The 12,524-nt window shown below is 45.9% G+C and overlaps 1 protein-coding gene across 1 annotated transcript; it reads right to left on the bottom strand.

Annotated features, from left to right (window-relative positions):
• Positions 1-6,269: 6,269 nt before the first annotated feature.
• On the bottom strand, positions 6,270-8,892 carry LOC120990702. The gene is made up of 3 exons (XM_040419607.1): positions 8,764-8,892; positions 7,321-7,436; positions 6,270-6,921 (listed from the first exon to the last, which is right to left on the bottom strand). Exons 1-3 carry the CDS (start codon positions 8,890-8,892, stop codon positions 6,270-6,272), a joined length of 897 nt encoding a protein of 298 aa, XP_040275541.1.
• Between the last annotated feature and the right edge of the window lie 3,632 nt (positions 8,893-12,524).

Genomic DNA, 12,524 nt, shown 5'->3' with positions numbered 1-12,524 from the left:
CATTGTACTGGAGAGAAAACCAGGCATGCTAACCTTCGCTTGGGGTTGGGAGTACAAGGGCACGTACGCAGTTCCGGAATTCTCCCGTTAGGCCTATAGAGTCTAAAACCTTCCCTAGCCATTGCCAACTCACGTTATCGAAAGCTTTTTCGGCATCCACTGCCAAAAGAGCCGGAGTCCCCACTCCTGATTTTCCCCTCAGACTGTCCTGAACTGCTAAAACCCTCCTTATGTTAGTTACCGCGGACCTGCCTTTCATGAAACCAACCTGATGATCCCTAATTATCGCCGGCAACACTGAGGCTAACCTGGTGGCCAGGAGTTTCGCTAGTAGTTTAAGGCTGCGTTCACATGGGCGAGATTTCCGCGCGGGTGCAATGCGGTAGGTGAACGCATTGCACCCGCACTGAATCTGGACCCATTCATTTCAATGGGGCTGTTCAGATGAGCGATGATTTTCACGCATCACTTATGCGTTGCGTGAAAATCGCAGCATGCTCTATATTCTGCGTTTTTCACGCAACGCAGGCCCCATAGAAGTGAATGGGGTTGCGTGAAAATCGCAAGCATCTGCAAGCAAGTGCGGATGCGGTGCGATTTTCACGCACGGTTGCTAGGTGACTGTCTATACACTGTATTATTTTCCCTTATAACATGGTTATAAGGGAAAATAATAGCATTCTGAATACAGAATGCTTAGTAGAAGGTCAATTGAGGGTTAAAAAATAAAAAAAATTAACTCACCTTGTCCTCTTGTTCGCGTAGTTCTCCCGGTCTTTAGTTCTTTAAAAAGATGAACTATGGGCTAAAGGACCTTTGATGACGTAAGATCACATGCTCCAATCACATGGTCCATCACCATGTGATTGGAGCATGTGATCTTACGTCATCAAAGGTCCTTTAGCCCATAGTTCATCTTTTGAGAAGTAAAGAAGAGACCGGGACTTACGCGAACAAACGGAGAAGGTGAGTTAATTTTTTTTATTTTTTTTAACCCTCAACTGATCACCTACTATGCATTCTGTTTTCAGAATGCTATTATTTTCCCTTATAACCATGTTATAAGGGAAAATAATAACATCTACACAACACCGAACCCAAACCTGAACTTCTGTGAAGAAGTTCGGGTCTGGGTACCACAGTCGGTTTTTTATCACGCGCGTGCAAAACACATTGCACACGCACGATAAAAACTGAACAACGGAACGCAATCGCAGTCAAAACTGACTGCAATTGCATTCCTACTCGCGCGGGTTTGCCGCAACACACCGGGACGCATCCGGAACTAATCCGGACACGCTCGTGTGAACCCAGCCTAAGGCCTCTTTCACACGGGCGTTGCGGATTGGGGCCGGATGCGTTCAGGGAAAATGGTGCGATTTTGACACTAAAACAAGTCAGTTTTCACTGCGATTGCATTCAGGGTTTGCGTTTTTTCCGCGCGGGTGACATGCGGATTGCCTGCGTTTTTTCCGCGCGTGAAAAAATACGCAACAATCCTTTTGAGTCACATGTTCATTATCCAGACATATAAATACCCCCAGCATGCTCTTCTTTTTGGGAAAGCTCAATTTTTTGTGGATAGAAGCTGTTGTGTTGTGTGTTTGATTTTGTTCCTTAGCAGGATGTCTGCTTTCTACTTATCGTATACTGACCATGTGCTTTTGCACTGGCTGGTATCCCGTTGCTTAGGGGAGCGGAGAGAAAGTATTGAGGAGGAACCGCAGAGGAAGAGAATGTGGGTTCATCCGATTATGGCGCAGAGGGCTAGTAAAGGTCAGTTTGCCAGCCTGTATTCCGACCTTCGTGCGCACCCTGCAAAAATTTTTGTTTACTGCCGAATGTCCATTTCCACCTTTGATCTGCTTTTGGCGGAGTTGAGGCCTGGGTTGACCTTCATGGACACCAACATGTGTCATTGTGTTTCTGCAGAGGAACGGCTCATAATAACTCTCCGGTAGGTAAAATAGTGTGTAGTTATAAAGACATAAAAGTAAATTATTGTGGATTTATAGATGATGTTTTCAGTACGTGCCTCAGCCCCGGCAAAAACGAGTGCAAGCACCACTTTTTGGGGGCGTACACAGATCACATACCCCTTCAAGTTGAATGGGTCTGGATCTGTCTGCGCCATGCGCACGGATGCTGCCATGCATTTAGGGCCGCAAATAGCGGTCCCCAATGCACATAACAGCCAGCACAAGTTTGTGTGCCTGAGCCCTAAAAGAGAGTATGGTTACAGTGTTTTCATACTTAAATGTAATTTTTTCTGTTTCCCTACAGATTTTTGGCCACAGGGAATTCTTTTTCGTCACTCCACTTCGAGTTTCGCATGGGGACCTCAACCATAGCTGGCATAGTAAGGGGAACCTGTGCCACTGTTTGGTTGCGGCTGCGAGCTGCCACAACCAACAAGACAGCAGTGGCTAAATATTGCCCAGGGCTTCCTGGAGAGGGCACAATTTCCCAACTGTATTGGTGCCCTTGATGGAAAGCACATACGGGTGAAGAAGCCACCGAACTCAGGGTCCCGATTCTATAATTATAAAAGCAGTTTTGTTGGCCTTGGTTGACACAAACTACAGGTTTATAATTGTAGATATCGGGGCCTATGGAAGTTCGGTAGATGCTCACATCTTCCGGGCTTCCAGAATGAGTCGGTGGCTTCAGACCAACCAACTGGACATTCCCCAGCCAGCTCCTCTTCCTGGATCCTCTGGACCACCTGCACGCTTTGTCGTAGTTGGTGATGAGGGATTTGCACTCCCTCCAAACCTCATGCGTCCCTTTCCCAGTCGAGGATTGGACGCAAAAAGGAAAACCTTCAATTATCGCCTAAGCCGTGGCCGAAGATATGTGGAGTGTGCCTTCGGGATCTTAGCCAGCGAATGGCGTATCTTTCTTTCTGCCATCCAGATGGCCCCGGAAAATGTAAACACAGTCATCAAAGCGTGTGTAGTCCTCCATAATTACATTTGTATATATGAGCAGGGCCGTCTTTACCAAGGGGCAAAAGGGGCAGCTGCCCCGGGCCCAGTTGCTCCTGGGGGGCCCAAGGCAGCTGCCTCTTGAGCCCTGCTAGCCACTGCCCCGGGTGTCAGGCTGTCAGCTCTACCAGGATTCCAGGCATCATGATCGTACTGTGTTAAAGTTGTGATTTAGGACCTTAATGACATCATCACCATGTGACCAGTAACCTAGCAATTACTGGTCACATGGCTATGAGGTCATCACAGGTCCTGTGGAGTGTTGCAGAAGTTAACTGTGGAGCTTTTTTTGTGTGAAGATTACATTAGAAAAAGGTGACAGGGGCTGTTATGTTAATATACTGTAAACTACTGTATAGTGGGGTGCTGTATACTGTGTGGGGGCCTGTATACTGTGTGGAGGCCTGTATACTGTGTGGTGGGCTGTATACTGTGTGGTGGGACTGTATACTGTGTGGGGGGCTGTATACTGTGTGGGGGGCTGTATATTGTGTGGTGGGCTGTATACTGTGTGGGGGGCTGTATACTGCGTGGTGGGCTGTATACTGTGTGGGGGGCTGTATACTGTGTGGTGGGCTGTATACTGTGTGGTGGGCTGTATACTGTGTGTGGGCTGTATACTGTGTGGTGGGCTGTATACTGTGGGGGGCTGTATACTGTGTGGGACTGTATACTGTGTGGGATTGTATACTGTGTGGGGGCCTGTATACTGTGTGGGGGCCTGTATACTGTGTGGGGGGCCTGTATACTGTGTGGGGGCCTGTATACTGTGTGGGGGCCTGTATACTACGGGGGGGGGGGGGGGCTGTATACTGTGGGGGTGGGGGCCTGTATACTGTGGGGGGCTGTATAGTGTGGGGGGGCCTGTATAGTGTGGGGGGGCTATACTGCTGTACTGTATACTGTGGGGGTCTGTATAATGTATACTGAGGGTGCGGTATAGTGTGGAGTGCTATACTGCTGTACTGTATAGTGTGGGGGGCTGTATCGTGTATTGTTTGGGGTGCTGTATACTGTGAGTTGTATACTGTGGGGTGCTGTATACTGTGGGCTGCTATACTGCTCTACTATTATACTGTGGGGTACTGTATAGTGTGGGGTGCTAAACTGCATACTGTGTGGTGCTGTATACTATAGGGTGCTATACTGCATACTGTGGGTTGCTGTATACTATAGGGTACTATACTGCATACTGTGGGTTGCTGTATACTATAGGGTACTATACTGCATACTGTGGGGTGCTGTATACTATAGGGTACTATACTGCATACTGTGGGTTGCTGTATACTATAGGGTGCTATACTGCATACTGTGGGGTGCTGGGGTGCACTGGAACACTAGGGTAAGCCGAGCCCCGGTCTCCTTCCTGCAGAGCGGTGCCCACTTCCAGAGCACTGATCCTGAGCCGCTGGAGTCTTCAGAACTGGAAGTATTTACAGTCATTCACTGTACTCTACCAGGTGTGTGGATTTTTTATGTGTGTGTGTGTTGTGGTGGAGAGCGTGATTGCCTTCTAAGGTGTGGGAAAGCGGGATCCAGGGGGCCCAAGTAAATTTTTGCCCAGGGTCCAATCAATATTAAAGACGGCCCTGTATATGAGGCTACTCAGGACGAAGATACCCAAGCCTTTACAGCACCAGACCATGGAGAGCCCTCTCAACTCGGAAGAGCTGGTTCAGCAGGACTGAGGGTGAGGGAATTATTTGCAGATTATTTTTCTTCTCCAGCTGGTTCTTTTCCTTTTACTTCCCGGCAATATTCCCGCAGTGATACCTAAATTTATTTCGAATTTCACTCAAGATGACTATATAGAGTGGATACATCCTGGATGGATATTTTTTTTAGTTAGTTTGTTCATATTTTTGTAGTTAGGGACTCGCAAGACAATGAGGACCCTTGACGTGGGTTGCGAGCTTACATATTTGGCAGACATCCGGGGGAGATTTATCAGAATGTGCGAAATATACCAATAGCTGATATTCTATTGATATTTCTACACAATATGTTTATTATAAATGTCTGTGAAATATGGACTAATACCTCATTAATAGGAACCGAGCAATGTGATGTGTTATATTTGCGAAATCATCAATAACGGTAATTGTGGTTAAGGGGAACAACAAATTAACAAACATGACCAAGTACACACACTATGCCTCAAATCTAGTGAAGAGTGAAAGGTGACCTCCAATCCAGGCGGGAGCCTCGCCATGACAGGTGACAGTATGAGCAAGTCCTCATGGTGTGCAAACTCATACGCTGGAACCTACAGTATTCCCTGCTCATACTGTCCCAAGGCCAAATATAGAGAGCAGGGGATGAAATATCCCTTACCTTTCACCGTGAAGGGCCCATCGTCTCCCTGAGACCGAGGCAAAACACACAACTAGGAAAATCAGGAGAACTTAGCTTGAGATGAGCGGGGCGCACAGGATACCCAAACAACCATCATTGGTAAATATGCTGAGCTAAGTACACCCTGAGAGGCGAAAGGAAAGTAGCCCTCTTCACCGACCCCAAGCACCATCTGTGTAGAGGTGTGATCCGCCCCACAACCACCAGAAAATAAACACTGAAACACCTGTCAGATGCACTCACATGTCTCTAGTCCAGTGTTGGAAAAAGTGTGGCTCTACAGCTGTGGCTAAAATACAACTCCAACCATTCCCTGCTGTAGGCTGATAGCTGTAGGCAGTCTTGGCAGGCTGGGAGTTGGAGTTCTGCAACAGCTGGAGAGCCGCACTTTGCCCATCCCTGCTCACTGCTATCTGATATTCTCTGCGATGTCCCAGGAGACTATGTTTTTTTTTTGTCTAGTAGGAGTATTGTGGCTACTTTACTATATATTATTAATGTAATGTTTAAATAAAAGTGTGTACATTGTAGTACATGATATTTTAATGACGGACATGTATTCTGAAGATGTTGAATAAAGAACGTATTTGGCCTTGTGTACTTGAAATAAAGGGTATAGTTATTTGAATACTGTAAAACACATTCCAATACATCCATAGTGTACATTGTGTGTGTAATGTATGATAATAAAAAGTATCCCGAGGGAGATGTGGAATGAGTCTGTAAACAATAACGTTAAATAATAAAGTGTTCATTAAGAAAAAGCAGACAAGTAAATAACCAAAATAAACGTGTTTAATAAAGATTATCAGTTTCACCTTTATATTTTTTGCTGATAGGACCTCCTGTCCTGGCCAACATAACTAAATAAAATACACTATAAAAAATGATAACTGAACAAAACATGTGGGCGAGGATGCGCCTGCCTCATACTGTGGGCCATGGTAAGTGGCATGTGAGGAGGGACCTGGCTGTGGCGCTGGCATACTCTGTGAAGATGAGGGGCCCGTTTGCCCGGTAAGCGGCCTCTCCACTGTATGTAGGCCCATAATGCTGAGGTGGGGGGCCATAGTGTTGCCCTTGAGGAGGGTATTGGGATGGCTGTGGGTACATTTGCAGAGGTGGCCTTGGCACAGGCCCACTGGTGTTGCCATATATCCGCCAGTACTCACAGGCCCTAAAAAGATCCGAAGGAACATTAGGAGGAGTGGCTGCCTCCAGAGCAATACTGATTACCGATTGGATATGAAAGTATCGTTCTGGAGGCAGATTCCGAAAGTGGGTGGCCAGACTCCTTGCGTAGAGGTCAAAAGTGTCCTCATGGCGTGCATGATTGAGGTACTCAAGCACCTGCAGGTTTACTGAGGTGTGCACAGGCTGGGCTGGTCTCTTTCGGCGTGTGTGGCCTGCCAATGCTGCCTCAACTTCCATAGGAGGGGGAGCAGTCGCTTGGGACGCACTGGATGCTCTCCCTTCTTCAACATCAGTAGGAGGTGGCGAGGATGGCCCTTCTGCCTCACAGGCACTGGAGTGCTGCTCCAAAGGCTCCTCCACGTCCTCCTCAAGGTTGTCCTCCGTTCTATTAAAAAAGGTGGAAAAACATTAGTGAACAGTTATCAAATGGGTGTCATGTGTTTCTCGGACATTCCCCTGTTAATTTATCCAAAATCCAAAAATAACAAAATAGAAGAATGATACTGGTTGCTATTGGCAACTAAGGCCAGCTATACTTGACACAATTTGAAAGAATCCACACCATTATATGAAAAATACATTTAGCACTTTTGGATACAATCTGCACAAAAAATATATAGGCGCATACACATGACAGATGGGATATTATTACTAATATTTCTTAGACACCAAGCCCACATCAAAATTGCATTGAAGGCTCAAATATAGTTAGCTGATATATACGTTACATCATATTATTCACATTACTATAACATCATTCGTAGATTATGAAAATATTACTTACGGACGCAAATCCATTATGGCACGCAGGAACATAAGCTGCTCCTTAAACATATATGGCTCCTTAAACATATATGTTCGCTGTTGTCCTGTAGGAATTCCCACCACCACCCCCTGAGTCTGTCGGGGAAGTCTTCGTCTAATAAGAGGTGTTGGGGGAGTCTCCATACATAGTCCGGTCCACGTAGTATCTCGTCAATTAGACGCAGCAGCACCGGGCCAAGTCCAGTACTGCCACCCTCTGGACTTTTAAAAGCATGTTTAAGGAGATCAATATGTAGTCTATTCGTGACCAGGACATTTGTGAATGTGAATAATGTGTGTATTCCCTCTCCATCGGATGATGGTGTCTCCAGGCATCCACCAACCCTGTGTCTCGCAGTAGTGGTAGGAGAGTGGAAGACTCTCCCTTCCTCGGGGCCCCTCGTGTGGTACTCTGTCGCCTATCTTCCTCTACTATATGAACTCTGTTAAAGTCCCCTGCCACTATTAAGGGACCCTGGCCCTCTTGCAAAATACTGGATCCCAGTTTGTTATAGAACTCGGTTTGACAGGAATTTGGGGCATACACATTGAATATTGTTAGGGTACCCCCCTGCAACTGCAATTTCACCCTTAGCATCCTCCCTTCTACCAATGTGTCAACGGAGGTGATAGTGGTCCGTAGACGTTTGTGAAAATGGACAAGAACCCCCCGCCTTATTCCCTAACGAGGAGGAGCCAACCACTTGACCCACCCACATTTTTTTCAATCTCCAAAGAGCTGTCTCCTCGAGATGCATCTCTTGTAGCAAGGACACATCTATGTCCAATTTTTGGAGGTGGCGGAGAATAGGGATCCTCTTTAATGGGGATCTCAGTCCCTTTACATTCCATGTCACTATCCGCATGGTGTGGGACCGTGTTGTTGATCTGACTGAGACGCGTCCCGTGGAGACAATAGCTGCCCTGTATCAGGGCTCCCTACCCAATCTAGCCTTAGTTGACCGAGTGAACCTAAGGTATTCGGAATGGTCAGAAGCACCCGCCCCCCTCCCTCCCCCCTCTCATAAGAACCCCACCCATTTTCCTCTTAAGCAACGTTATAACATAACCTTTTAACTTCACTTTTTTCAAAACATATGCATAGCCGTTGCAACTATCTGGCATGCTATACAACATATTAATCTCGGATATGTGCCCACTTCGCCTTTTGCATAAAATTCTCTACTCGCCTTGGCCATTTCCACCCCTCCAACTGTCCCCCAATAGAACACCAGCCCAGCGTCTCTCGCTAAGGAGACTCAGGAAACGTTCAGAATAATCATTCGCTCACGTGTCCCGAAGAAAAAAGGGGCCAAAGAACCGCCTCGTCATCCCCAGGATGGATCCTGGCTCTGAGAGAAAATAGGCCCCTGGCTGCCGGACTCTCTCGTTGCTCGCTGAGATCCCCTGTGTGGTGGTCTACCCTCTTTTCTCCCTCGACTTGTTCCTTGGAATCTCCCGGGTGTGCTGGAGCGAGCGTCACCAGAGTCCTCCTTGACCCGCAGTCCCTCTTGTGCCTCTTTCGTGGTCTGGAAAGTCTGGACGGTACCATCCTCTCGGAACACTCTGAGGAGAGCGGGATACTGAAGCAAGAACTTGACCTTTATTTTGGCTAGGGTGGAGCAAATATCCAAAAATGCCTGCCTGCGCCTAGCCACCTCTGCCGAATAGTCCCCAAAGAGCAGGAGTTTGTGACCCCGTACCATAAGCTGGTGAGGGGAGCGCCGGTATTTACTGAGGATCTCCTCTTTCGCCGCGTAATTCAGGTATCGCGCTATCGAGTTTCTAGGCCTCAGCGCGGGGGTTGAATTGCCCTTCTCTTGGCTTGGTGTCTGTTGGGGGCCCAATCTGTGTGCCCTCTCCACCGTGAACACGCCCTGTAGGCCCAGCGCCAAGTTGGCTTGGCGGAATGGATTCTGGCAGCCCCACTATTCGCAAGTTGTTTCTCCTGGAGCGATTCTCCAGGTCGTCTAGTTTCTCCTTGAGGGCTTAATTATTGTAAAGCGCTTCCCTGCTTTGGGACTTCGTTTTCTCCAGCTCCGCCTCTATCATAAGGATCCGCTGCTCCATTTCTGCTATTTGTACGGTGTGGCTGGAGACTTCATTTTGTAATTGTTGGAGCGTGGTGGCGACCGTCGCCTCCAAGGTGGATTTGATATCTGGTGCTAACAGCTGAGCTACCGCCATCGCCATTTCTTTGCAGACCGCAGGCAAATCTATTGCAGGGCTAGGTAAGGGCTCCCTGTCGTCCCCCTCCTGCTGTTCCTGGTCTGAATCGCCCTGTAGAGGTGTGTGTGTAGGGGGGGGGGGGGGGGGGGGTTGGGAAGCAGACCTGGTGACCCTCTGTGACTTGTCTGCCTTATCTGCCGCTGCCGCCATCTTACCCCGCGGATGCGCGGGTCTCTGGTGCGGTCCCGGCGAGTCAGGTGTGCAGCCGCCGCTTTTCTGCACAAATTTGTCCATGATGTCGTCGGAGCTGTAATCAGCGCTCCGACACAGTTTATCAGCAGGCTGGTGCGGCGGTTTAGATGGTTTATCGGGCGGTGGGGCACGGAGCTGTTCTCACTCCCTGCCGCCCATGCGTGCGCCGGAACCGGAAGTCTATAGATTTTTGCTATCAATGTACGACAATTAGGGTCACTATCTCTCAAGTGTATAGGATAATAAGGAAGGGGTTGGGTAAAATAATAAAGTTTAACGGTGAGGAAAAATGGGCAAAGGATACAGGATGCTTTGAAATCCTTTAACAAGTGTTTCTGCCTTCTGTGAGTCGCCTGTTTGCTGAAAAGTACCCTTTCCACCACTTAAAATGTTCGTACGGGGATGCTCTTTCCAAAATGGGGTCACTTCTTGGGGTTTTTAATTTCTGGGGACCTCAGGAATTTTTTTTAACATGCGACATGTCACGTAAAAGCCATGTCTATTTATTCAGGCCTGCCAAATCCATATTTTGCAGTTTGCCTCTACAGCCCTGCTATGCCCCCATACGGCAGGCTACAAGCACATATGGGGTGTTTCCTGAATGGGGAGAAAATGGGGAACAAATGGGGTGAATTTTCTCCTTTAACCCCTTGTGAAAGTGAAAAACTGGGGTCTGCTAGTAATTTTTTATTTTCACAAATGTGTGCTTTAAAATCCTTTAACAAGTGTTTCTGCCTCCTGTTTGCTGAAAAGTACCCTTTCCACCACTTAAAATGTTCGCACGGGGGTGCTCTTTCCAAAATGATTTCCTCAGGAATTTTTTAACATGCGACATGGCACCTAAAATCAATGTCTATTTATTCAGGCCTGCCAAATCCATATTTGCACTTTGCTTCTAGAGCCCTGCTATGCGCCCATATAGCAGGCTACAAGCACCTATGGGATGTTTCCTGAATGAGGAGTAAATGGGGAACACATACTGGGGTGCATTTTCTCCTTTAACCCCTTATAAAAGTGAAAAATTGGGGTGTTGCCGTATTCAGGGGGAAATGGGTAAGAAAATGTTGGGTGCATTTTGTACTGTTAGCCCTTGTGAAAAGTGAAAAATTTTGGTGTAAAGCAACTTTTTCTGGAAAAAATTTTAATTTTTCATTTTCTCAGCCAAGTATTTCCTAATTCTGTGAAACGCCTGATAGGTCAAAGTGCTTACTACACACCTTGAAATACTCCTGGAGGGGTCTACACTGTAGTGGTACCTCAGGGTGTCTTCAAATACAAAATGGCGCCTAAAAACCATTCTAGCAAACTCTGCGCTGCTTTCCTTATGACTACTGGCACATATGGGGTATTTCTGTAAACTACAGAATCGATGTAATGCATATTGAGGTTTATTTTGCTGTTAACCCTTGCTGTGTTGCAAGTAAATATTGATTAACATAAAAAAATCTACCAAAAAAGTGAAATGTTGAAATTTAACCTCATTTTCATTTCATTCTTGTGGAACACATCAAGGGTTAACAAAGTTTGTAACATCAGTTTTGAATAATTTGAGGGGTGTAGTTTTTAAAATAGGGTCAATAATAGGGGGTTTCAATTACATAAGCCCCTCAAAATCACTTTATAACTAAATTGGTGATTAAAAAAAATGGTTTTGGAAATTTTGGTAAAAATTAGAAAAATTGCTTCTAAAATTTGAAGCCTTCTAACGTCCTAAAAAATAAAATGCCATTTACAGAATGATGCCAACATAAAGCAGACACATGGGGAATGTTGATTGATAACTATTTTATGAGGTATTACTATCTGTTTTAAAAGTAGAGAAATTCAAATTTAGAAAATTGTGAATTTTTCAAAATTTGGGGTAAATTTGGGATTTTTTTCATAAAAGGTGTCATATACTGATTCAAATTTATGACTATCATGAAGTACAATGTGTCACGAGAAAACAATCTCAGAACGGCTTGGATAAGTAAATGTGTTCCAAAGTTATTAGCACATAAAGTGACGCATGTCAGATTTGCAAAAATCAGCCTGGGATTTAGGCTACATGCACACGAACGTCGTTTGTTTCCGTGTCTGTTCATTTTTTTGGGCGGATAGATGCGGACCCATTCATTTCAATGGGTCCGAAAAAACGCGAACAGCACACTGTGTGTTGTCTGCATCAGTATGTCCGTTCCATTGTAATAAAGTGGATGAGGGGCACTCATCCACTTTATGACATATATCTTTAGGTCCATTTTAGCACAGGGGGTGCGCACCTATCTATCAGGAGGACTGGTGAGCCACTAAAATTTAGCTTTTTATGTCCGTTCCATTGCCCGGCAAAAAAAATAGTGCATGCCCTATTTTTTTTCTACTTTGTGGACAATGATAGGTAATTTTACAATGCATCCGCAAAAAAAAAAAAAAAACGGATGATATACGGAACGTATATACGCTCGGTACTGAAAGGGTTAAAGAGGTCTGTCAAGATTTTCAAAGTAAGCAACCGAAATTATATATATATAAAAAAAATCACCCTAGCGTACAATATACAGGGTGGGCCATTTATATGGATACACCTTAATAAAATGGGAATGGTTGGTGATATTAACTTCCTGTTTGTGGCACATTAGTATATGTGAGGGGGGGGGGACTTTTCAAGATGCGTGGTGACCATGGCGGCCATTTTGAATCCAACTTTTGTTTTTTCAATAGGAAGAGGGTCATGTGACACAAACTTATTGGGAATTTCACAAGAAAAACAATGGTGTGCTTGGT

Source organism: Bufo bufo, chromosome 2, assembly GCF_905171765.1.
Source record: "Bufo bufo chromosome 2, aBufBuf1.1, whole genome shotgun sequence".
Lineage (NCBI taxonomy): Eukaryota > Metazoa > Chordata > Amphibia > Anura > Bufonidae > Bufo > Bufo bufo.
The sequence above is the reverse complement of the archived record's forward strand: the minus strand, read 5'-3'. Positions and strand labels throughout refer to the sequence as shown.